General features: G+C 37.4%; 1 protein-coding gene across 3 annotated transcripts in view; it reads left to right on the top strand.

The window, feature by feature from the left end:
• The window catches only part of MBOAT2 (membrane bound glycerophospholipid O-acyltransferase 2), a 93449-nt gene that overhangs the window by 8937 nt on the left and 56870 nt on the right, over positions 1 to 27642 (top strand). For all 3 annotated transcript variants that reach the window (XM_014895004.2, XM_088162386.1, XM_088162388.1), the window contains exons 2-3: positions 8528 to 8673; positions 12116 to 12193. In XM_014895004.2, coding sequence (XP_014750490.2) covers positions 8528 to 8673; positions 12116 to 12193 — 224 coding nt within the window. The remainder of the gene's footprint in view (positions 1 to 8527; positions 8674 to 12115; positions 12194 to 27642) is intronic.

Raw genomic sequence — 27642 nt, 5'->3', positions numbered from 1 at the left:
AGTCTGAGATCTGCAATCCTTAACTGGCCAAACCAGTTTTTGCTTAACAGAAGCAAGTGGTTTAGGTCCTTATTGTTTCTAGAGAGAGAAGACAAAACACACAAACAAAAAGCCCAAGCCAGTGTTCTTATTCTGATTTCACCTTTGAACCAAACTTGCATCCTAGATTTTGGGTATTCCCATGAATAAATAGCTTTTTTTGACAACTTGTGATCTATAATGGTGCATCTTAAGAGCCCATCAGAGAGAATGCCCTTTAGCCAATATCTTCCTATCCTTAATTAATTAGTTTTGGTTGTTTTCAGTACAAAATGTACATTGATGTTTTATTTTACATCTTTAGTCATACAATTTGTCTTAGAGTAATTCTGAGTAATGATTAAGTAGGCCTTCTTTGAAAAAGCTTATTGGATTTGATGCTCATTTACTGCACAAACCAGATTACTATTGCTTACATCATGTTATTCATGATGTGCTTCACTCTCTGTAGCATACTTAAGAATTGCAAACTAGAAACTGGGAGTTAATACTGGAAATAGAAATACTATTACTAACCTATGTCATAATTGGATTTGATGTTTTGGACTGAAACCAGCTTGGAAATAAAACGTTTAGGATCTTATGTGTAAGTCCTTTCAGCTGCCAATAAATTAATGGGAAGATGAAGCATATGTGTCCAATATTAAAAAGCATTTGCCAGTGATGTTGATGTTGACTAACACAAGTGGTTGGAGCGTGCACTTCAAGGAAGTGGCTGGTGTTAGAAGGCTGTGCTTGGAGGTTTCATCTGAAAGTGTCCCTTCACACTGGATACTGTATAAATGCTCTGTAATGCAGTCTTTACTACAAAGAACGTTGTGCCTTAATACAAACATCTCCCATACTGATATGATTGCAAACTAATCGCTGCTGCTTATCCTCCATTTCTTCATGTTTCACCCATGTGAAGCAAGGTTGAGACGTCATAGCAGGAGTGTTAATTAGTTATATTTTCATCATATAAGGCACCGAGTATTAATTGAATAAAAATGCATTTGAAAGCATTTTTGCAAGATTTATAATGCTTTAGGTTGAAAGAGGAATCTTGTTTTCTTCCTATCATTCAGAGCAGAAAGGTTCTCTGAACTATTAAGTATTTTTCAGCTTTATCAAATACCTTTGCCAGTAACTCTGAACTCCTCTTCCTGAGATTTCCCAATGAATTGAAGAAAATTACCAATCACTTTGATTTTTGAGCCTTGTAATGGGATTTCCTTTTTCAGTTTTACTGTGGAAGATGTTATTTCCCTCCCCCATTTTTTTTCCCCTTTAATATTAGTGCAGCAACTTTCAGGCAGTAGTTGGAAAATTGACATTGGTTTCAAATAAGTCATTCTTATTCTCTAGTTCTTAGCTGTCTGGCGTTAGGCAATTATTGGATAATTATACAAGTTTTTATACTTGATGAAGGTTAGAAATTGGAAGAATATCCATCAATACTGCTGTCTGGTTGCTGTGGAGAAACATTAATGCTGTATGTCATAACCAACTTTTTGTGAGCTCTTCTAGATGTTTTTCATTCTTCAGCTCATTGTTTTGGTGAGAAAGGGAAATAGTTTTTACTGAACTTGGAGCAGGAACAAGAAAATAATCATGTTTAAAGAACAAGGCACAGCTGATGCTTCATTAATTTTGGTAAGGTTTGGCAATTTTTGACAAGTATGTGTCAACAAATGTGGTGCTTGAAGAGGTTTGTGTTTAAAATGTTACAACTAAAGTGGCCCCACAGATTTAGGAAAAACATCAAAGTCTTGGCTTTAAGGTCTTTTTAAGGTGTGTGTATATTATTCTGTCTTGATCTCCGAGCTCTTGCAAGAACTCATTTCAAAGTGGTTTTGTAGTAAATATTTTTTTTTTTTCTAAAAGGTCTTTTTTTCTCTAGTAGCCATAGATGTTGAAAAGAAGAGCTAAAGGTTGGAGAAGAGGGATGCTGCTTAGTGCACCTTGCTCACTGGCCCTGTCAGATAAGGGAGGCAGCACAGGTCATAATTTTCTATGTGGTAGAATGGAGGGCCAAAAATTACTATGGACAGGGAGACAAGTAGTGCTGGTATCTTGCACCTTGGAAAAACTGAATTCTAGGGGGGATATGTACCATGGTGTGGCTAAGAGGGAGATTGGAGTATTCCTAAATCTCTATCTACAGAATTGCCATATCCACAGGTTCTTGATGGTTGTCTGAAGCATCTTGCATCTTAAACTTGTTATTTTAGGCTCTGCACATGATCAGGTAGGCTTCAGTGCTTCTGCTTCTATCTGGGTAATCTTTTTTCAAAGTCTAATTCATCAGCAGTAAGAACAGAAGTGCCTTTTTTTTTTTTTTTCCCCAAGAATAACTTAAAAAAAAAACCCCCAAAAGAGCAAACAGACAAAAACCCGCAGGAAAACACAACTCCCCAAACAAAACCCCCACATCAACTTTAATTCATCCAAAGCATTTTATTGAGGCCACAGGCATTTATTGCATTTTAGAGGTCTGAATACTTATTTTTCTTCTTATTGGAGAAAATTTGTTAAAAAAGAGAAAATAGAGAAGCACCAAGACAAGGTAACTTCCAAAGAGTTTGTGTGGGTCATTGGCAGAAAGAGTAAAATGCAACATTCCTGGGTCATCTTTGGTGCTTCACCTGCTAAACTGCTGTTTCTCTTTTGAGATATTTTGTTGTAAATCTAGCTCTTTGGGTGTCTCTCAGTACCTTGCTAGTAAGCAAAACTTTGTGCCATTGTGTTGCTGCTTTTCAGTGGATTATTAGTAGACTGTGTGGGCCTCTGTGATTAACTTGTGCCATCCACTTAGGAATTATCTATATCAGTAAAATTCCCTCTCTGCTTTGACTGCTTTTCTGAATGAAGCAAATGCTTTCTGTGCTGTGAAGTAGCAGGATTCTGGAGGCCTTGACTGCAGCAACTGGCTTTTGATATAAAAATATAGCTGATATGAAGAGGAAGCTTAACCTAAAATCTCAATTAGTAGATAAAATTTGCATATATTAAAATTTGTTTTGTAGAAGAAAAAGACTTCTGTATTTCTTTTTAGTGTGGACTTAAATTTCTTTAATGATTTATTAAAGATGCTCTCTGTGTTGTAAAGTTGGAGTTTTCCAGCTGTTCAAATCCAATGTTATGGTAGAATTTCCTCTTGCTGATGAAAATCCGTGTGACAGTAACTTTTTTCATTATGTTAAGAACTGAGTCCTTAAATAGTTTTTCCTTAGCAATAACTTTGTGTTTACAAAAGCATGTAAGAGTTATATACTTTCTATTGACTTTTGCAGAGGTCATGCCAATGGATAATTTCTTATGTAGCTAGCTTAATACAGTTAATGATATAATGGATTTGTATTTTGTGTAGCTAGTCCAAATATTAAAACTGTTAATTTGTGTTCATGTTTTACTCTTATATTTGGCATGAGTTGTGCCTGTAAACTGCAGTGCTTGTATGACTAGTTTTGAACCAAAATAGTGGACTTAATTTTGAAATTGCTAGGCTACACACAGCAGGATCCGTAATAGCTTAGTATGTCTAAACACACTCACATCATTCATTGCTGAATAAGTAGTGGTGATAATTTGTATTATAGTTGTATGTGTTTTATTCTTATGTGCACATAACTTTCCATTACACATTGCTCTCTCTGTAAGATTTTGGGGTGTTATTCTCATTGGCTGATCTGTTGATACCCTGTATTCGAGGAGGAATAAAAATTGTTTGTCTTCTTGCACACGTGCTCAATTATAATTTCTCAGGGTGAAACTTGCCACTCTACAGCAAGATATTCTTTTCCCCCCATGAAATCTCATCTTTAAATAGATCTTGGTTAGAGTTTGCTTTTTTTTTTCTTTTTAATTTCTTCTGTAAAATTGAAGCTGCTTATTGGAACAGGTTTTTTGACCTTGTGGAGGTACATTATAATTTGGTTTGAAGAATGCATCATGCAGCTTTAAAGAACATGTTGTCTTTGTTCTTTGTGGGAGTTCTGCTCACCAAGTCATATGCTATTTAGAAAGTTGTATTTTACCCATACTCAAAATGTTATAAGAGCTTGACGTAAAGGTACACAAATATACCATTTCCAGTTGTTGAAGTTTATATATATAACACTTGCCAACTAAATTACTGCTAGGTCGAATGCTGGTTTTCAGGGAAGCTTTCAAGATGATGTCCAGCTCTGTCCTTGTTCCTGCTCATTTGCTGTCTATTCCTTTTGTCTCCGAGGCGGCCACATATTTTTTTGTCCCCCTTTCAAGGCAAGCTGTGTATGTGACGGCAAGTTCATCTGTCTCAGTTTGTGGATACAATGAAGCTGTCTGTCAATTCCACACTGGTCAGCATGGCTTAAGATGGGAGATGGAGCTAGGAAAAGGCTGAATGTTAAATTTTGGCATTGTTTACCAAACCAAGTAGCACAGTACAGGAAAAGTGTTTCTGTGGGATGAATCATTGAGGATCCAACATGGATGCTATAATAATTTTGGGAAATACTGCTTTTGCCGCCGTTAGTCCATGTGCTAAATGTTCCCTTGCCTTTGGAGCAGATATTCTAGTTAGTTTAGTTTAAAAGAAATCAGGTTTGTGGATCCAGACACCATTGCACAGCACTTGCCGAAGCACATGAAGAGCAGATAACTGGGAGGCTGCAGCAGCCCCCTCTGATCTGAACTAAAACACTGTGTGGATGCAAGTATTATCTCACTGCTGGAGCTGGGAGTGCATGCAATGGAATTTGGGGTCCCAGAGAATCTGTTTCTCATTCTGCTTCCTGTAGTATTGGCAAGGGATGAAACGTCTTTCCATGTGGAAATGAGTGCAAGTGGTAGAAATGAATGCTGTGAACTGAAAGCCAGAGGTCATGGCAAACAGGTAAATTCTGATTTTTGTTGTAGAAATTGTGTGTTTTCTTTTAAAATGTAAGTATTAAAGACATTTACCAAGTGTATATATTACCTGTGATAGCAGATGCTCAAAAGTCAGAAGTGTCAGATGATTACCCCTGTGACTCTTAACACTGCCCAGCAGTGCTCACAAACTCTTCCATAGGCGCTCCTTTATTTGGAATGCAAATCACTAGTAAATCAGATTTTTTTTTTTTTTGGGGGGGAGCTGGAGAACGAATAGGGGGGAAAAAATAGATTGTAGTGATGATTTGAAATTTTGCTTGTGTTTTGAGATACTTGGGCCTGATTTATAGGCATGCTGGATAGAATTCACAATAGCAGCTGAATTTATATTTTAAAACATAGTTTTTTCATACAGTTCCAGTCGAAGTTCTGTTAAAAGTACTGACTGAAAAACTAGGCACTGAGTGTCCGAAATTGAGCAACCAAAGTTAGTGGGAATTTATTTTACCCTTTGGGCTTTCATATTTTTTGTGCTAGTCATACACCTTTAGAATAGGAATATTAATCTTACAAAATAATTGCAAAGTTTACATTTATTGTATGTAGTCTTACCATGTTATGGACAGAGCTGCATAAAATGTAAGGTTTTTATATTCAGTGTAGAATGCAGATGGTAAGCATTTAATGGGTCACAGGATGAGGGCAAAATCTGGGCAATTGTCCATTTACTGAATGAATCAGAAATACTGCTGGGGAAAATAGAATAAAGCAGCAGAAAGAATACAGTCAGAAGTAGGTGTATAAAAAGGCTAAACTCAAATTGCATGGCTTAACTGCTTAACCTTAACTGCTGCATAGCTTGGTTCTACAGATACGTATTTAAAGCTTTGGGAGCTTTACAAGTTCTGCAGAACTCTTGGTGCTTTGTAATCTGCATTTTAGACTGCTGAGACAAGGTTAAGGATGGGATTGGTAAGAGTAGAGAAGAAATGCAGGGTGGTGTGAGACCAGTGTGGTAATGCCTTAGATTTCTAAGCATTATATACATTTGTGCACATATTGGGGAGAGCACTTAAAAATACTGGCAGTTTTGGATTAATTTGTGAGGAAGTCTTTTGTACAAAGTTTGTGCTGCTTGGGTCACTTAGTTTCATGTTTGAAAAACTAACAGAATTAATTCACATCCCTGGAAGTTGGCTTGTGGGGTTGATCTAAAGGTATGTTATTCTGCATTTTATTGCTGTTCTCAAAATATTATTCTTGGGGAAGGTGTTCTGGTTTGTTTTGGTTTTTTTTTTTTTTTTTTTTTTTTTTTTTTGGTGGGATTTTTTTGTTTGTTTTTTAATTAATGGGATACTGTTTTTCAGATATTGATTTCATCATTTGAGTAAATAGCTAAACTAAGAGCAAGTGCCTAAGAAAGGTACCCCCCCTTTCACTCCCTACCTGCTGAATCCTTTCTCAGGTTTGCTTTTTGTGTTTTGTGTGAGGATTTTACATATTCCTAACCTTGCAGGCTCATCCTGAATTGTGAGATTCAAGGTTGGTTGTTTTGTTGTCTACTCCTACAGAGTTGATGATACAGGTCAGAAATGCCAAGCACTTCTACCCACCCTTTTCAATATAGTAGTAGGAGCCAGATGATGACTCTGCTTTTTCCCTGGGTCTTGCTAGCTTGCTTTTAGTGGTAATCTGAAAAAGGACACCACGTGATACCAGTTGGTAAATTATCTGTATTGCGGTCAAAGCACTAATGTCTGGGCATTCAGTAAAACAAGCAATGCAAGTGTGTCCATTTCAGGACAGGTATTCATGCTCATTTCTTCCCTCTCTCTCTTTACCTCAGCTTCACTGCATATCTGTGAACGAGCAGCCTTCTGTCTCCCTTCTCCTTCTAGTCTGTCTAGGATGTTCTCTGGGTCAGAAAGATGCTTTGTGGGTTATATAGCATAATTTCTGTAAAAAATATTCGTACAAATGTTGATACTGATTTAATAACTAATATTTTTTAAAATTTTTCTTTCTTGCCCTTTTTTTAAAACATTATCAGTTTGTTTCCATTTCAGTGATTCACTTGACTATTTTGTATGATACTTTTCCACTAAATCCATAGAATCATCTTGAGTAATAAACCTCGCTCTGTTTCATTTGCATCATTGCTTATAAAAGAGAGAAAACAGGTCAAGTTTTGCCCTGAAAGAATATCTCCTCATTTATTTAGGATTTTTCAAATACTGTTAAAAGCATAATAGAAATAGAAATAGTAGGAGTAAGAGAATGGATGGAAAAGCATATGTGATGGTTTAGAGAACAGTTTAATTTAGGGAATTGCTCCTATTAAAAAGTGCAGCCCTGCCTTCTGAGTCTCTTTCCCTAGCACTTGTTACTTGTTACTCATGTTACAGGTTTGGAGTGGCTCAATTGAATGAGAGTTCTGTAGTTGTTGTTTTAATTGGTACTTTAAAAATGACCGTGTACTGTGACCCTTACCTATTATGGCCTGAAACTTCGTTGAAAAATGATAAAGGGATGGACAAGCTGAATTGTGGTACTGCAAGTGTGCACTGTTTTGCTGCAAACATCAGTATTAGGCTTGCTGTCAGGACCATAAAAATAGCATTGTCATTGTACCCTGTGGTGTTAATATTAGGTATGTATTTCAGCTAAATGCCATCAAACAGTCTAAAACGCTGCTGTGCAGAGGCCCAGTCAAGCATGCAGGATGTGCAAGTTTCTTGTATTGAAGTGCTTATGACCTGGAGCTGTTGCTTGTGGTGACTTGGGATGCCACTATTACACATGGAAAATTGTTAGGCAGTTTCTGATGCTAGTGAAAAATAAAATCTATGAAGTGAGAAATGTTATTTTCTAAATAAAATAATTTATCCAGCTTTTTGTAGCTTAAGCCACTTTTGGTAGTGGTTGCAGTATTTGAGGAATTCCTTTCTTTATTGTGCTCTTACTGTTAAATTCTTTTCAGGCCACAATCAGAACAATTCTTCTTAGTCACTGATTTAGTTTAATTCAATTCTGGTTTTGCTTTCAGTGCCCTAATGTCTTTAAATATTCAATATACAAGAAATTTTCTATCTTCTAGAATAAACGGCCTGAAGGGAGGAAGAATTTCTGAAATTATCCTGCTTGAATGTACAAGAAGAAAATGCAGTGTGTAACCAAGCTGTTTATCTGATTACATAGCACTGATATGCACTTCATTGAGCCCTGCTTCTGCACACTATTGAAGTGATCTGTCAGTGATTTTTGGAGCTGATGTGTAGCTTCGAGTCCTGCTCACTTAAAGAAACAAATAAAACCTCAGCTCAGATCTTCACGTTACTGGGAGAGTAGAAGTGATTTAATGGTTGATAGAGTTGTTTGGTATTTAGAAAATCCACAGTAAAATGCATCATTTTCTTTTATGCCCAAATTGCCTCGTGTTTGATGCATCTTTTCCTCTGAGCTGCTCAGAGAAGCACTGGACTGTGCTTTAGCCATGGAGGGACTCATGGGGGAGGCTCCTAGACATGCTATGGTAAAAGCCATGGCAAAGCTACTGGTTCTGCAAATTGGTAAAAAAGTGTGGCTATTTCTGTTAACTTTTAATACACACTTGTGTGAGATCTTTTTTCTTTTCTTTTTTTTTATGCAGGTCAACTTTGTAGTGTGCCAACTGTTTGCCTTGCTTGCGGCTGTTTGGTTTCGAACATACCTTCATTCAAGCAAAACTAGCCCATTTATAAGACATGTTGTTGCAACACTCTTGGGCCTTTATCTTGCACTTTTTTGTTTTGGATGGTAAGTTGCATTTAAATTTATTTTTCAGGAACTTGTAAATTTTTATTTCTATGTTATGAAGAACCTTATTGCTTAATTCTGTGGGGGTTTTAGCTGCTACAAATATACTGAAATCAGCTTAAATATTCTGATGAGGTGCATGAAGTTTGAAAGCTCATCTGTTTGCGAACTGGTAACTACCATACTGGCTGCCTATGGTTTTGGGAAGATGAAGCAGGTGCAGTTTGTTTAACTTGTACAGCTTTTTTTTTTTTCTGTAAGCTTGCTGGAGAAGTACTCTCTTGAGGCATAGCACAGATGTGGTGACTTCGATAATTCCCCATAAATACTCATGGCAGGAGATAACTCTTTTTCTGAATATTGAATATAATGTAACTTCTTTTAGGAGGAGTTGCTAGAACTGTAAAATATATCGAAAGACAGTCATAGTAGTGTAAAACACCTGGAAAGGAGCTGGCTTTGACTTCAGACTGTTTCATGGTTTCTTTTTTCTTAGTGATTTGGAGGGAAGATGTGGTTGTTTTTCCAACACATTTTGTGTGACTGCTGTTTGCATATGTTGATCTTTTCACAGTGTAGCAAGACAGAATGTTAATAAAGTTAAAAAAGAGTATGCATTTAGATTGAATTTTTTTCCTTCAAAAAATAGCTTACTAAATGGCTCACATCTTCCCAAAATGGCTTAAGTGCCAGCTTCATTTTATTGCATTGTAAATAAGGTGCTTACTTAGCTTCAAGTATATAAAAGACTTATTTATGCTGATTATTATAGAGTATTACTGAACTAGGGGGAATTAATTAAGCTGTTGTGCAGGTGGGAAAATGTACAGTGTGTGTGTGCATCTGTCTCTGCACATGCAGAGTGTGTTGGTCTCTATGTTGGTATGTTGCAGGGATCTCTCAACATTAATTGATTATATGTTGTTTTTAAATTTTAGGAAAAGAAATCAGTAACCTTTATTCTTTAGATTTACATATATGATTTACTTTATATAAAACTCTCCTACTCCAATCCATTCTTTAAACATGTGGCTGTGGTATTCTGCTTTGAGAGAATGATCTGAACTCAAAGACTTCCTGTCTTAGCACCACAGATAAAGAGGATGCTATGGGAGATAGGAACTGCTATGTGAGGGTTTCTCTGAGACCTTAGAAGCACATTCTGTAACCATTGCTTTAGAAGCAGAAATCATATGTTGTAACTTGTTATTAGAAAGGGGTACTAATAAATTCTTATATGAATTTTGGGTATGGGAGATTTTGGAAAGAAACTATCTCTACTCCCAACAGACATAAATAAAAATTTGTGGAAACTTCTTACCAGCAATATTCCCTGGAAAAAAGAGATGTTTTCTGCCATAGTAAAAATCCACATTATTCTTGTTTGCTTTGGATCTGTTAGTAATTAATTTCTATTTTGCAGTTATGAAGCTAAAAACTATTTAAAAACGACGAGAAGAACATAATTTGATGTTGAAAGTACACATTCTTTAAGAAATTGATATTCCTGTTATATTTCTTTTTCCTTTTGCTTAAGTACATATTATATAAGCAAGTTTTTTGAGGGTTTTGGTTTTTGGTTCCCCCTCCCCAAGAAATCAAATATGCATACAGGTTACAAGCCCCTGATACATCTCCAGTGACTCTTGGATCGTGCTGTAACTTGTCTTATCAACACATATAACAAGAAGGAAAATGTTATTGTTTTATTGTGGAGTGTTACTAGTAAATGTAGTAACTTGTAGATAAGTTCATGCAAACTTAAATGTGGGAAGTAGTTTGGAATCTGCACCCTTTAAGGGCCTTTAGTACTAGTTATGTTATCTTCAAGTGTGTTAGTTTTCAGTTGCTTTTTTAGTACTTGTGATAGTGGTAGAGGAAAGGAAGAGAAGCAATAATTCCCTTGGCATAATAGCAAATAGCATAAAAGGCCCAGAATATGTACTCTTTGTATGTAGTTAAAAATTACTATTCCATGTGGTATTTCAATATATCCCTTTGAATGTTTGAATCAAAGATCAATCATATTGCTATTGTTAACAGTTCTGAAAGAGAAATGTTTTCAGTGACTGTAATCCTGCTATGGTACTCCATGTCAATCCACACTCTTTTAGGCTTTGATATCTTAGTATCTTTTCCTTCTATAAGAAGCAAATCTCTTAAGGTTTTGTCATTTCACTAATGCTTGTCTTTGCTACACAATATTGCTAATATGTGGTGGATTAGAAAAGCAAGTAAATAATTTTTAAATTGGCAGTTTTAAAAATTGACTATATTAAAATGTACATTTGAATTTTAAGTAGTCCTATCCTAAAGGAGACTAACTAGAAGTGAAGCATGGGAGCATGTACAAATTGGATATTCTGTAAAAAGTCAAGATTTTTCAAGGTTAGTTCATGTCAAAGTGACTTGTTTTGCCTCAGTTTGTCATGTATAAGATGAAGTTGGATAGAGCTGCTTTTCCTGTTGAAAATCTTTGAAGTCATTTCCTTGTGAGTAGAGGAGGAGTGAAATTAGGAAATTGTTGGTGATAAGCTGAAAGAAAACAGCATTACTATAGCAAAATAATGGCTGCTTTTTATGGGAAAAAAAATCCCCAATAGATGAGTTGTGTCACTTGAGCATATCTAAGTGTGGTACTGAGGCACTTCAGGTGCCAGAATGAAAAGAAAAAAAACAAGAACCAAATTAAGTTACTGAAGATCAGCTCTTTTCCCCCTTCACTGGCGCTGCTTTGATATCAGTGCTCTACAGCTTACTGAAGAGTAACTCCTTCAAAGACCAAAGCCAACCTTCAAAGCAATTGTGTTGGAATAGCTGTGGAAAACTAACAAGAAGAGCTTAGAGCACCTTTGTGAAACAAATCTGTGGCTTGTTGATGTGTAGGGCTTTTTTTTTGTGTGTTTTTTGTGACTATCACTGCCATCCCAGGTTACTGACAACTTGGGACAAAGAGACTGGCTGGACACAGTCACCATTTCTGTTGTGGGAAATCTTACAATATTGTGGCTACTATAAAATTGTTGGCCTTATCTGAAATATTTATTGTTGTAAATGGGTAGAACGATGAGTATGGAAATTAAGCCACAAGACTTTCATGTTGTTTATAGTTATTTACTCAGGGAATAATGCCAAATGGAACTATTAGAAGAGGTATTCCTTGTATTTTAAGGATTAGCAACATTTGCAATATCTTTGATGGAGCTGGAGCATTCTAGCTAGGTGTTGAGTTTTTGTTGATTACTGCTCCCTGTGCTATGCTGAAGGAAGAAGTTCTCAGCAGAAGGAAGAGTAGCAGAAAACCTAAATAGGATAAAAAGGGTTTTTCTTTGGGAGTAGTGATGGCTTTAAACTTTGAACATCTTTAATTTCACAATAAATGCATGCAGTTGATTGTCGTTGAAAAAAATGCTATGAGGGTTTATTTTTTCTTCTCCCCTAGGTATGCCTTACATTTTGTTATACAAAGTGGAATTTCCTACTATATCATGATCATAATAGGAGTGGAAAATATGCACAAGTAAGTTTCCATTCTAAAATTTATTTTACTTTTGCAAGAGTGCTACTGTTGAGGGAGTTGTTTTTGTAATGGTGCATATAATACTATAATTCTAGTTGTATCATAACATTGCAATATTTGAATTCTCTAACTGTGGTTTTATTTTCAGGAGAGAAGATGGCTTATTTGGGATTTTTTGCCAGCTTTTTTAAATATCTAAAGCTCATTAAAATAGTACCCCACTGAGATATATTTTGTGTTCTACATAGTCTTATTTTTTCATCATTGCTTAATCTTAAGTATTTCTGGGTGTTGACAAATTACAAATGTAATTTGAAAACAGCTGATGCTAGTAGAAGGAAGATGTCTGAACAGAAGACAATTTGTATGAGAAATTTACTCTAAGTGTTTATAATTCCTTTTTTTTTTGTTGTTTTATATCAGTATGAATGCTGTCTTAGGTTAAGAATACATTTATGAAACACATATGGCATTAAGTTCGAATGCTTGATTATATCAGCAGTATCTGAATCCATATAGCATAACACTTGTTCTTCTTTTTCAGTCATTCTTAAAAGTAGGGAAGATATTTGTTTTATTGCTGTATGCATATGTTTTACTATGCCACTAGCCTAGAGATCAGAAACAAATTAGGTTCCCACTGTGTTAATTCCTGCATAAATGTTTAGTAAAATAGCAAAGCTTTGCTTGAATAGGTTCCTGAAGTATGTGAGACTGTTAGAAAAGATGCTGGTTAGAAGAAACAAAGAGGAAAATTGCTTTACACAGAAAGCACAAAGATAGGGTGGCCCATAGTTCATGACCCTACCTGTTAGAATACTCTTCTGAATTGTACTGTGATAGTGAATGTAATTTTATTGTCTTTTGAAATATCCCATATTAGGCTCTTATCTTCAGGATTTTCTTCAAAGCCTCATGTATTCAAGTTACTGTGAATGTGAGAGAACCTAATTTGGTTGGATAGCTGGTTTATAGACACAATTTCTTTGATTACAGGTTGTTGTAAAGCAACTCGTTCATGTAAATGTCTCTTTAGACATTCAACAATGCAAGCTATAACTTATGTTACTTAATATTCTAAAAGAAATTATTCATGTGGTTAAATGCAGCAAAGGGAGGTACCAGGCAGGAACACTTTGGTCTTTTTTACAAGTTACGTAGGTTTATTGAAAATGGAAATCCAGCAGTGATTTGCATTCCTAATAGCATGAGACAGGTAGGGAGATGTCCTGCACTGTGCAAGACAAGATTAATTCCTGATCCTCCTAATTCACACTAGCTGGTTTAACTGCATGGCCTGATCTGCTGAGATGTTGGCTGTGTTATCACAGCTGGGAGGGGAAACTTAGATTTTATTACTGTGCTTATGTTGCTTTGTTAATTAGTCTGCCAATGGATAAAACTAAAAAACTCTTCTTTCAGTGGAAGAGGAAAGTGTAACAGAGTAATTTGTTACTTTAAATTATGAGCAATGTGTGGATGCTGTATGGGAATCTACAGGAGCTGCTTCTGGTAGGTGATAGAGGCAAGGCTATACCAGGTTTGCTCCCTCCACTGCTGGAGTGTCCCAGAAGTGATGATGCCTGTAACTTTAACTAAGGAATGCAGCAGGTACACTTAATTTTCTGTCAGGAAAATGCCAATTACAGCTTTCTGTTTGGCAGTCTGAATAAAAACTAACGTGAATTACTCCCCTCCCTACCGAAGTGTTTGTCTTCAGGCTATGAATGTGTCTCATGGAGCCCAGGGGAGATTGAAGGTTAAGTACTGTACAGTAGAGTGCAGCTGGTACCAGCTGGCCTCGGCACTGAAGAATGTCAATGTTTTAGTGGCAATGTGTGTATATGTACAACTAATCATGGTTGTATATACCTGCATAGCCCCAGGTTTGAGATTTACTTTCTGTATTGTAGAGGGACCCATTGGCTGGCAGTCCTAGTTAGAGGTTAACTTTTGCGTTCTCCAAAGCGTTTTTACTTTTCATGGTAGCTGTTATGTCTGCTATTCTGTGGTTCTCTTTTGTTTTCATGGACATAGAGTTCTTTGTACTGTTCCTATGCCCATATATGTGAGCTGTTTGAACATGGTCATGTAAAGAGATATTTGAATTTGAGTAAAGAAACTTTGGTTGTAACTGGTCTGGAATCTGCGGAGGTGCTTCCTGGTCATACCTTTCTTGGAGTTTTGGAATGTTAGTCTTCAATAAGTTCCCTCATAATCCAAGCTAGAGCCTGGACTGAAGGGAAGGCTTCCCTTTTCCTTCACCCCTTACTATGGGGTAGACAAACAATGGGAGACGTGGCAAAGGAGGTAGAGAAGACTTGATGGTTTTATTTTAAGATCTCAGATTAGAGCCAAATAAGTCTTGATCATCTGAGTAAACTAATTCCCTTGGTGTGTTAATTGTGGCACTTTATTAAACACCTGACTGACAAATTATGCTGAATGTCATGATTTTTCTGATGCTTACCAAGAAATCAGATTGTATTCTGAGGACTGTGAATGGAAACACTGACTAGCACCAGGCAGTGATTCTCTGTGTGCTGGAGATTTGATTACAAAAATAACCATGTAAATGGATTGTAAATTGTCTATCTACAATTACTTGAAAAGTAAACACTTGTTGAAGTTAACAGCTGTGAAGGAATTTCCTAGTACTCATTGTGAATTTCTTCTAAAAGTATTTGCTCTAAGTAGCTATTACAAGTTCATCCACTTTGATAACTTCCTGTAACACTCCAGGCTGAGCCTGAATAGAACTCAATGCATGTCTTCAAACAATGAATGTATAAGTTGAAAAATGACTTGTTACATTATCCTTCCTAAAACTGGAATGTTTGAATGGAAAGGCCTTTAATGAGCGTGTATTTTGTAATTACAGGAATGGAGTGAAAAGAGAACTACAATTTTCTTACATGTAGTGCCCATCACTTTTTGCTGTACTTTTAAATAAAGATTAAATACATTTATTTAATCCTAGGGGGTGTGTGTGTCCCTATGGGGGTATAGGGAGAAAGAAGGATAGGAATCATCTAGTAGCTGCAGATTTGTGAGTGTTGATACTTAAGCAGAGAGGCTGAAAAAGGTAATGCATGGGCATTTTTAAAATGTTGCAACCTTCTCAGTTGGTTTGGTACAAAAAAGACATGCTACCTTAATGCAGCTAGAAAAAAAATACTTTGTATTTCCAGAGAGAAGAATCTAAATCAGTCTTTTTCTTAAATACCCACCTCCTTTTAATTTTTTTTAATGCTTAATAGCTGATGTTACTCAAAATAGAGTTCTCAGAAGAACAGAGTTTTTAAATAATGTCATTGGCACATAAAACATCTTTTATCACTTGCAAACTCAGGTGAAAAAAATTTGGACTTGTGTTGTGGGAAGTAGCTATACTTTGAGTATTGAAGTTTACCTGAAGGAGGGTTCTCTTACTTCATACGTTGTGTTTGGTTTCTCTAAGCATGTGGAGGACAACCCTGTCTTGGAAGGAAGCAGTGTAAAATTGCCTGGGTGTGTTAGAAATCTGTTGGGCTTGAGTAGCTTTTCAGCTTGCATATAGTTTTTTTTTTTTTTAAGTCTTTGTGCTCAAAATGAAGCTGAGCACAATCAATCAAAACAAAGTTGATAAAGTTGTGTTTTGGGGCTCTGTATTTGTTTGGTAATCTCTGTAGCATCTAATACAGATACTTCTTCAAGGCACATTACGCTGCCTGTCATGCTGCCAAGAAACTTGACTGTTAGCAAATGAGCTCTGAGTCATGGTATCATTGCTGCATGGTTTATTACCTCAACAAACTATTGATGTCAAATAAATCAGGCTCCCTACAAAATGAAGTGGCAGAATAAATTGTACCTAGAAGAGTTCAGTGAAAGCTATGTTCTTCTTCAGCTCCTGGCAAAGTCAGCCGCTAATAAGAGTTGATTAAAAATTCTGGTTGCATGCCATTGACTGAATTGAGTCAGTGGTGTTTGGGATACAGAGATTATGTGCAAGGGTACCATGCACTACAGTAAATTTTCTTCTCTAAGAGCATAATTATCCATTTTTTTTGTTCTTTTGTGAAATTTCTTGCATTTGAGACAAATTTCATGTGACTAATTACAACAAGCTCTGCAAACAATAATGTCATTGTTCTTAATGAAACTGCTGGCTGTAAGTTAGGCAAGTAAGTTTTGCCTGCAAAAGTGGTGGTGTATGAAGTGTCTGGGTTGGAGCTAAAAGATCATGACCCTTGATATCAATGCACTGCAAACCATAAAAATTCTGTTTGTGGGCTCTTTTCCTATAAGAGAGGGTGGATGTAAATAAAAAGCTTTGATATTTAAAAAATACAAACATCTTAATTTTAAAATCCAGTGTCTCAATTAAAGATGTTAAGTTTCATATAGCTTTTAAAGCTGATCAGCTTTGCAGATCAAATGTCTTTACTGGAACTTAAAGACAAGATCATAGAATAGCTGTGGAGGGAAGTGTTTCTGACTCCCACCCTGCCTGTTCAAAGCAGGATCAGCTAGGGCAGGTTGCTCTGTGAAACTCAAGTCTTCCTTAGTACTGTCATGATCCTGAATAGTTCCAGTTGTCATAAGCATGCTAACCATTTCCTTTTGGTGTCTTGTTTCATGTCTATTATAGCTTAAAATTTATTTGAGGTGACTTCATGCAACTTAGTTATCTCATCTGATCTGAACTTGCACAAAAGCTTTTTATGCTTTAATTTTCCCCCACTCAATAATTGTCCAGATTTGATATTATTAACTTAAATTGATCAGGCTCATTTCAATTTAAAGTGAAATAAACCAGCTGTACTTCAGATAGTTAATTTGATAGGAGGAGACTGTGTTAGGCAACAAGTAGTAGCATGTCTGTCTTTCCATTTTTGTAAGATAATAATAAAAAGAGGGGTGAGGGCAAAACACATGAAACAAAGACTATGCAAAGTAAAAGTACAGAAGCCTTGTGTTTTAAAGTCAGTAGAAGCCAGGCAGGTTTCTACTGACTTAAAGACACTCAGATGGAAGCCAGACCGAGTAATGAAGAAATGTCAGAGGGAGTATTTGATGCCGCAAGTTGGTTTTACTTTGAATTAACTTTCCAGTTATGTTCGAAGACATGTTCTTCAAGTTTTCAGCCAAGAAATCCCTTCTTTTCTTCTTGACAAAGATGGTGAAGGATCCTGAGGGGAAGCTGTGTGAGGAGTGGCTTGTGACCAAGTGAGGTCACTTGGTCTGTTCAGCCTGGAGGAGACTGAGGGGAGACCTCACTGCAGGTACAACTTCCTTTAGAGGGGAGGAGACACTGACCTCTTCTCTGTGGTGACAGTGATAGGACCTGAGGAAATGGCCTGCAGTTGTGTCGGGGGAGGTTTATGTTGGATGTTAGGAAAAGGTTTTTCATCCAGAGGGTGTTTGGGCACTGGAACAGGCTCCTCATGGAAGTGGTCACAGCACCAGCCTGACAGAGCTCAGGAAGTGTTTGGACAGTGCTCTCAGGCACATGATGTGACTCTTGGGGATGGTGCTGTGCAGGGCCAGGGGTGAGACTCTGTGATCCTTGTGAATCCATTTGAACTCACCATATTCTGTGATGCTGTAAGAAGGTATGCAGTTGATTTACTTGTACTCTCTTCATTATGGACAAATTGGATTTATTGCACATAGCTCTCCTGAAAGCAATTTCTGTATGTATTGGTTGGCATTGTTTTTAATTGACAAGCTTAGTGTTTTAGAATAGCAAATTTCAAACTTTCTGTTTAAAAGTTGCATTGACTTATATTGGAAGAGAAGTGGGTAAATAAAAGATAGGTACTCTAAATTGCACAGTAAATTTAAACCATACTGTGATTTCTATCTTAAATCTGAACTTCTGGTGTTCTATTTTCTGGTAAATTTTAGGTATGTGATACTTTAGCAGGTTTGTTGTGTTTACATCTGGTAATATGCAAGTACCTTAGACAATGTAGCATGGAGTTAATCTTCAAAACTGGATAGTACAGAAATAAATAATACTTAGTATAGCTGAGTGCTAAGCAGTTCTTGCAGTCATTATTCATCACAGGCACAACAGGAACTGTGAAGTCAGTAGGCTTGCAAAAGGAAGTTCTGGGTAATTTGGTGTATAATTACTTAGAGTGAATAATCCATTTTATTAATAGATCATACCACAAGGAAATGCACAATGCATACAAGTAATGGACCATTTTAAACAAGAGTCACATGAATAGCTTTCTTTTTCTTGATATTCTGCACTTTCTAGGAGTGTCTGTTTTAAATCCTGTATCCTGGAAGCTCTCAGTCTTTGCAGCTTGTTGGGGTTTCCTCTTTTCCTTCCCTATACCAGAGTCCACTTGTGATAAAGCATTTAATATGTGCTGTGTCATCATCCATGTGCCTAATCACTGTCTTCTGGCTTTGATACTGAGTGCTGTTTTTAGTGGTAGGTATTATTGTTTCTGTAAAAAGCTTTGTATCTTCAAATAATATTCATCTCTTGAATGCTTTAAGGATATCTTGTGGAGTATAAATGAAGTGGTATGCATACAATGAGATTAGATAGTAAGATCTTAAAATTTCCCTACATAAGGTGGACAGATGTCAGAGAAAACTTGGTAAATGTATTATAACAAAAGAATAAAACCTATAGAGCCATTTTTCCCCCCTACACAATGGAAGCCATCTCATTGATCAGCAGTATCCACTTATCTCCAGCTGTAATGAAACAAGAGTCTGGGCTCCTCTGAATCTCTTTCTCTGCATGACCATGGTGCTCTGAAAAGCTGATTGCTACATGCTGTAGGTACATTCTTCTGCAGAGAGAGGACATTCCTATAAACCTGTAGTCTTGGTGGTGCTTGTTTTCAGTTGTCCTGACTACAGTAGGTTTGCTAAAGGTCTGCTTCAGAAATCCATGTAAGCAGTGTGATTGTGATTACTTAAGAGTTGTCCCCACAGTAAATTCTTAGCATTTTATAAGATAACAAAATTTAAATTTGGTCTATGTGACTGTGATCTGGTATATTCTGTTACTATATTCTAGTACCTTTCCAGAATGATGTGAGGGCCTTACTTCTGAGCTTCTATCAGAGCTGCAGTCAGAAGCCAATGGCTTCATCAATCCTAGCTGCTGGGGAGCAGAATATCTGCTTTTGCTGTGTTTTATATAAAATGTCTGAAATGTCTACATCTGTGTCCAGGATGTCTTCAAACTGAAAAAGCTAAGGCTTTCAGATGTGAGAACAGAACTTGATTCATGGGTGGCTTCTGAAAAGTGTGTTAAAATAAAGCTTTATTCTGATGTTGGTTTGATGTAAAGTATGTGACTTTGGAGGCTGATTAGTTTCTCTGGTGTTTTTCTGTACTTCCTGTTGGAGCAATTAATATATGTGACATAATCTGTGTGAATGGAAGAAGGATCTAAATAAAGGAGCCTAAGACATCTATATGCAGAATGTTTGGTTTGTTGTGCCAGCAATGTTTTGCTACTCATATACCTACTCAGTGCATTTTTCAAACATCCCACAAAAGTATTCCCTTTGCAGTGCAAAAGCACAGTTACTTCAGGAATAAAAAATGATTTCTGCTCTTAAACATCATTCTCTTATGAATGAGATTTCAAATACAAGGTACAGTATATACAAACATACAAATACCAGATGCAGTCCCTTTCCAGTTCTTATGGTAGAAGAAATCCTTTTGCTGGAAGTAGTAAGTCCCATGTATTTTAGCAGTTAATAATAATGAAATTAGGTAAGCGATGATTTCTGAAATTGGTGAAATGGACAATGGTAGAAGCAATGCCAGTGTTTGCTAATACAGTTCCTTACAAGCATCACTACTTTGTGTTTATGAGCAGAATCAGAAATAAAATAATTCTTAATGTTTTAAATCTGCTGTAGGTATTAACTGACGTAAGAACATCCATTATTCAATATAATTCTTGTAAAATTATTCTTCAGGTCAGCACTGAGAGACTTTCGTTTAAAGTATATTATCAGGATGGTAATGACCTGCTGTGGGCTTATGTTCATTGTGAAATGAAGCCATTATTTGTCCACAGTGTATTTCTCCAGTGTTTCATAATCACATTGGATTTTCTTTCCTTACTCCCTCATAAAGTGAAATTTTGTGATCAATCAGAAAATAGCTTCTGTTTCTTAATAGTGCTTTTTCTCCATCTTCTGCAAACACATAAGAGCATTGTGACACTGTCCAGTTTGTTCTGGATACATTGCCTCAGTTCTTGTGCCACAGGGCATGAGCAGTGATGACATATGTTTGAAATGGCATTTGGTCAAGTCACTGAACAGATACTTCAGCAACCTGTATTAGCTCACTTTCCTTTGCTCTCCTTGGCTGTGAAAATTCTTGCCCTGTTCCTTTCTGCCTCTGTGTGTTAAGAACTGTAATAGGTAGTGATTAACAGGTAACTCATGCAAGTTGTGGTTCATTGCAGTTGAGAGAAGATCAAGTAGGAAAGAGGAGACCAAACAACCCAAACAGAATAACTGTACTTGAATTACAGACTTTGTGTATTTATGGTTGTCCTGACCTGTTCTCTTATACTTGAGTAATCAGGCATTGTCATTGGGCAACTTGAGCAGACTGTCCTTGAACTATCAGTGTGCTCAGTTAAGGATTCTCTTTTAAAGGGAATCTTCTGCAAATGGAAATATTGATTCATTTTGCCAGAGAAGTTCAGAATACCCTATCTCTGAGAGCCTGAGGGATTCCTGAATAGGACTCTGCCAGATGGATGCTGGTTGGTGGATGCTTTAGATGCCAAGAGAGCTCAGGAGGCAAAGGGAGAAAATGGATGGTAGCCTCAGTTCAGCCAGACAGTTCTCGTTAAAGGCTCAGCAGTGAGCCTTCCCCTGCAGCAACTGATTGCTTGGTTTGCTCTGTCAGCATCTTATTTTCAAATGGCAAAGTTCTGAGCTTGGGATTCTAGAATTGACTCATATGGGAGCAAGTCCTGGTTTTCTGATATGCATTTTCAGACAATTTCTTGTATTAATTGTAACAGTCTGAAAAGTCTTTGCAGAATTTGAGATTGGTTGAAGTTAGAAGGAACCTCCCAGAGATCACCCTCCTTTCAAGCAGGGCAACCTAGACCCAGTTGTCTAAATCTATGTCCAGATGGCTTTTTGAATATCTCTAAAGAGGGAGAGTTCACAATGCCTTGGGGAACTTCTGCCAGTGTTTCCTGCTGTTTGAAGAGCACCTTCTGCGTTTGAGTTTGTGCATATTGCCTCTGGGCACACTCCTGTCAGTGGACACCATGGAAAAGGGCCTGGCTCCATCTTCTATGTAGCCTCCCTTCAGGTGTTTGCACACATTGGTGAGATCTCTCTGAGCCTTCTCCAGGTGAACACTCCCATCTCTTTCCATATCAGAAGAATGCTTCAGTTTCTTATCTTTGTGGCCCTTTATTGAATTCTCTCCAGTATGTCCATGCCTCCCTTGTACTGGAAAACACAGCACTGGACCCAGCATTCCTCGTGGCCTTACCCAGTGCCCAATAGAGAAGATGGGTCACCACCGTTGATCTGCTGGCAATGGTGACCATTTGCCTAATGCAGCCTGGAATGCCATTAGTCTTTGTGGTAAGAGCATGCAGCTGGCTGCTGTATGAAATAGACTGTTTTCTAAGTACAAGGAACATTTCTTCTGGAAATAAAACATGAGGGTATTTTTCTTTAAGAAAAGCTGTTTAGCTATTTAAGTCTAGCAGCTTAAAAAAAATCCCAAATTGCTTTTGTATAAGTGTTTCTAACCATGTTATTTATTTGCCTGATTTCTATATCTGAAGCTATAATGGTTTATTTCAATTTATTTGATTTTGATTTTATCTTTTTACTTACAAAGCAATACCTGAAGACATTTGCAGATTTCCAAATATCAGGTCTCTGTTTTAGTATTAATGGGGTTAAAGAGCTGTGGTCAGTGGCTGTGTCCTAGTGGAGACCTGTGATGAGTGGTGTTGTCCCTCAGGGGTCTGTACTGGGACCAGTGCAAGGGATTGAGTGCACTCTCAGCAAGTTTGCCAGTGACATCAAACTGTGGTATAGCCAACAGTGCTGCAGGGAAGGGGTGCCATCCAGAGGGATCTGGACAGGCTTGAGAGGTGGGCCTGTGCAGACCTCATGAGGTTCAGTAAGGACAAATGCAAGGAGGCAATGCACCTGGGTCGGGGCAATCCCAAGCTAGTACAGGCTGGGTTGAGAGTGGATTGAGAGTAGCCTTGAGGAGGGCTCAGGTGTTTTGTGATGAGATGCTCAGCATGAGCTGGCACAGTGCACTTTCAGCCTAGAAAGCCAACTGTATCCTGGACCACATCACAAGATATATGGCCAGCAGTCAAGGTGACAATTCTGTTCCTGTGGGACCCTACCTGGAGGGCTGTGTTCAGATCTGGGGTCCCCAACATGAGGATATCAGACTGTTGGAGCAAGTCCAGAGGAGGACTGTGAAGATGATCAGAAGGCTCTTGTGTGGAGGACTCTTATGAAGACAGGCTGAGAGAGATGAAGCTGTTCAGCCTGGGAAGGGAAGGCTTTGGAGAGACCTTAGAGCACCTTCCAGTACCTCGGGGGGGGCCAGCTCAAGAGCAGGACAGGGATTGTTCACTCTTGTCCAATGATGGGACAAGAAGGAATGGCTTCAAATGGAAAGAATGGAGGATTAGATTAGATATAAGAGAGAAATACTTCCCTGTAAGAGTGCTGAGGTCCTGGAACCAGAGAAGTTTCCCAGAGAAGTTGTGGATGCCTCATCCCTAAAAATGTTCAAGCTCAGGCTGGATGGAGTCCTGAGCAGCCTGGTCTAGTGAAAAGTGCCCATGGGCAGGGAGGTTGGAATTTGATGATCCTTATGGTCCCTTATAATCCAAGCCATTCTGTGATCCTGTGTATTGTTCTTCGGCAGTTCAGTCCCTTTTTGGTTCCTTTTGATTATTAAAAATGGAAGAGCATGATGGGCTGTATGTGTTTGGTTTAATCTTATTTTTTTCAATCCCTTAATGAATAGAAGCTAATGCTATGCTTGTGCATTTGAAATTGACTGACTGGTTCAATCAGCTTGGGCATAAATCTGACTTTTTTTAAGATCATCTTTTTATGTCATGAAAATTGGAAGCTGAGTGAAGATAGTGCTATCATTCTAAATCTGCAATGTTTTCAAAGCCTTCACCTGTCTCTTGTGGATGTGTCCTGCAGACCAAACTGCCATTTTTTGTGCACTCAGGATTCCCTTTTGGTGGCTGGACCTTGTATTTCCATTCTGAGTACCTGCTAATGGTTGTGTTCTTGTGAACTGGTGCAACTTCTTACTGTTTTCCTGCCTCTCTTGCTTCTATGAAATAACTGTGTGGTGCCATGACCTTTTGTGTGTGAGCTACCATAACTTTGTGTGCTTTTCAGTTTGAAGGGTGTGTTCATTTTTAAAAAAAATTTGAAGTGGTGATGCTTATCTGGCTGTTTTGTACTGCATACTCTTGTGTTTTTCTGTATCTGCTCAAGTCTGGGCAGAGGACAGCCTTTTCAACTTCAGCTAGGAAAGAATTTTCTGTACGTCTCTTCCAGGATTTCATGTTAGATCCTATTAATTAGAGAGCCTGCTACTTCCAAATAATTTTCATGCGCCTGTTGTTTTCCAAGGGATTAACAACTCTCTCAAATACAGGATGCTGTCACCTCATCTATCAGAATCTAATTTCCTTTAGGGATCTTTTAAAAGATGATTTTGAGATACCCTAGCAAGAAAGATTATCTTGATTGTGAAAAAACCCAGACAAACAACCAGAAAACTCCAACCAAAAGGCCTCACCCTAGAACTAAGCCCAAGATCTCCCCAAACAAATCCTTGGGCATTTTTTGTTGTGTAGTCTAACATGGTTCAGTATTCCAAATTCTAAGAGGGAAGGACAGCATGAAAAACAAGCTGGGAACAGGACCTCTGACTTAGTGTACCTAAGGACTTTGGTAGGTGTTACTATTTTCTACCAATATAGTTGTGAGGTTTTGTTTGTTTTTTTTTTTTTTTTTTTTTTTTAAAACCTTTGCATTATGCTTTCTGACTAGATCTTGGGGGAAGGGATGATTTTATTTCTTAAAGGGAACTAGTAGCTTTACCCTTTAAACACAATAGGCTGTTTGGGAGATGATTCGGCTGCAGTAATGAAAGATACTGCACTCATGAAATGTCAATCTTCTTGCAGTTTGAGCTAGATAAATACAAGGAAATGTGATTTCCAGAGAATGTGTAAATAGAGCTCCAAATTCATAGGAAACATTTCTAGATAGTAAGAGAGCATTTCTGTTCCCCTGGAACACTAAGCTGTCCAAAATATAGAGTGCAGGAAGTCTACTGACCAACTACTAATGTGTGAGTCACCATTTAAATGAAACAAGTAGACACTTTGCTTTTAGACAAGCTTAGACTTTTAAAAAGAGATTGATTCTTCAGGATCTGTTGGTATGAAAATGTTAATTGAAAATTGAAGGCTTTTTTTTTCAACTGGAGACTCACAAAAGTGTTTTCGTGGGGGGTAGTGATAGTATTAATTATTATTAATAGTATTAATGTGGGAAGGTTGTTTTTTTTGGTTTTGTTTTCTTGTCTCTTTAAAAGAAAGTTTCTGTATTAAAGTGTATTACTATAGTTTTGATTTTTTTATACCTTTGGTAGACCATGAAGAAACCAGCAGATAGAAGGAGTAGACTAGAAACAGTATTCCAGTTCTTTCTACACTGTCTTCTCCGAGTTGCTGGAAAGGAAAACACAATAAGACTTTTGTCAACAGATTAACACTTCTAGAAGTGCCTTTCTGAAGGAAGAAGCCTTCATCTATTTTCATGCTTGTCTGTCTTGCTGTTTCTTACTTGTGCTCATCAGGACATGTCTTGTGAGAATTAATGTGTGGGTGCAGTTCTGCTGCAGAGTCCAAGATCTCTGCCTGAGGAGGAGGGAGAAAGCTTCTCATGGAATGTAGCTCAGATTCTTAATCCACAACTTCTCTACACCTGTCCTCAAGGTATATATGCACAATTGGGCTTTTTAAATGAAAGTTTTAGAAATAACTTGTCTTACAGTGGATTGCTGTCTGTGTAGCTTTTGGCCACGAGCTTTATATCCCCATTTAGGATGGTGCTGAATCAAATTAGAGTTCTGTTACTAGGTTTGCATCTTGCTCATTTTTTCTCCTTTTATGGAAGTTAAGAAATCCATTGTTCTAAGCATAGTCTTTGGATTTCTGCATTTCTTCAGAGATTATTGGCTTTCTTGCAGTCCCCCCTTTCCTAAAGAAATTAATAAGGAATGCAACATCTGGCTTTTTAAGGAGACAAGCATGTAGAGTAAAGGCAATACATATAGAAGGGAAAAAGTGTGGGTGAGAACTTCAGCTCAGTTTAATTTTTACACTGCTTTCTTTTTTTGTTTACTTTCAATGGTGTGTTCTGTGACTGATTGCAAACAAGTTTAATACACAAAGTATTTGAACAATCTATAAATAAGAAGATAGAAAAAGATGTTGTAGGTTACGTCTCTCTTAGCAAACAAAGGTTTCTGCGTTTGCTGATGCTAAAGGCTCATCCTCACTTGAAAAATATTTGTTTGCATTGATCAAGAGATAAGGGAGGTGTAGACTGCCCGCCCTCACAGCATAGCTGAACTCCTCATCAAAGAAAGCTTAACATATGGAATGTGTTCAAATCCAAGTACATGATTATAAAGTGAAATCTTTTCATCAAATGTAACCTTGGTTTACAAGATTGGAAGCATTTAAAAGAAATTTGAGTAGTACTAGAATGGTATGACACAAAAAGAACTCCCGTGGGCGTGTCCTGTTTCTGTTCTTGAGTTTGTCTTGCCAGATCATCAGTATCTTGACTGGCTCCCACAGCTGTTTTCCCTGCCTATTGAATCTGATCTCTTAACAGACTTTAAACTATAAATATTTTAAATACAGGTGTCTCTTCATCTATGTACTGGAAATTTTTTTTTTAAACAGACTCCTTTTCTCTCATTTTGAAAAATATTTCTTTGGTAAACAAAATCCAATATAGAATTCTGGAAATGGAGGCTGAAAAGGATTTGAGAGTTTATCTGGACCTCTGATCAAAGTCAGTTTGAAATCTTTAGAAGTAATTTAAAAATTCTACAAAGTTTCTGGTCTTTGTTGGCAATCTGTACAATCCATAGGTGTTGTAACTATGCTTGCATGGAAATTAGCCCAAGTTTAGTCTAAATCATCTGTAGTTCGAGCCCCTCATAGGGAAGAGTATTTCCCTTGTGTTGCATGAATCTTCTGTTTATATTTTCTTCTTTCAGTCCAGTAAAGCCTGAATAAGTCTATTTAAATCTCTCCTTAGCTTGTGTTTTCAAGGCCTCTTCCCTTTTTTTGTGTAGCTGCTTTTGGAATTCTTCCAGTTGTTCTATGTTATCTGGAGATGTGCTTCTCAAAACAGGTTGAGGTATTTGTAATGCTAAGCAGAGTAAAAGATTTATTCTGTCTGTTTAGTAATGCTGTTACTTTCCATGGATCCTTTCCTGCTCTAATGCTGCCTAATAGTTGGTTTCCATTGCCAATTTTTATGGTTGATTATTTACAGCTAAAATTGTGCTTTGTGTTTAACTTAATTCAACTCCATTTGCGGCTTTTAGACCTTTCTTAATTTTTTTCCAAGATTTTCTGATCAACCGAGTGTTTTTATAATGTAATGTCTCCTTGAATATTTAATTAGTGTACTTATTGTTACCAAAATATTTAAATGTTTCCTGAGTTAGTGGAGTGATATCTGATACATCCTTGTAATTTGATGGTGTTTAATAATTTTTTTTTGTACAATTTGGATTTGGGTTGGTACTTTTCAGCAGCCCAAGTATTAGGAAAGACAGGATGACTGGCTGTAGGCATAATTTTAACCATAGCCAGCAACTAAATACCATGCAGTACTAATAAAAAGAGAGACAAAGAAATGAAATTGCAGAGAAACAAGTGATGTGTGGTACAACTTCACATCACCTGCTGACCAATGCCCAGCCTGTCCCTTACCAGTGATTGGTCCCTGGAGCCAGTTTCTGTCCTGAGCATGATGCTCTGTGCTATGGAATATCCCTCTGGCTAATTAGTCACCTGCCCAGGCTGTGTTCTCTCCTGGCTTCTTGTGCACCTTCTCCCTGGCAGAGCATGGAATGCTGAAAAGTCCTTGACTTGGAGTAAGCACTGCTCAGCAACAACTTCAGTGTGTTATAACATTATTCTCATTAAATCCAAAGAACAGCACTGTGCCAGCTACTAGGAAGAAAATTAACTTTGTCCTAGCTGTTCCTCACACTGATTATGCTGAGGATAGGTTTGATCATGGATGGCAGTCATGCTCATGTGGCAGACCACATCTGTTAGTTGCAGTCATATAATCAAGTTGTAGTTGTTCTGGACAAGCTTTTGATTC

The sequence above is a fragment of the Sturnus vulgaris genome, chromosome 3 (assembly GCF_052056855.1).
Source record: "Sturnus vulgaris isolate bStuVul1 chromosome 3, bStuVul1.hap1, whole genome shotgun sequence".
Classification (NCBI taxonomy): Eukaryota; Metazoa; Chordata; class Aves; order Passeriformes; family Sturnidae; genus Sturnus; species Sturnus vulgaris.
Note: the sequence above shows the minus strand (reverse complement) of the source record. Positions and strands in the feature narration are given on the sequence as shown.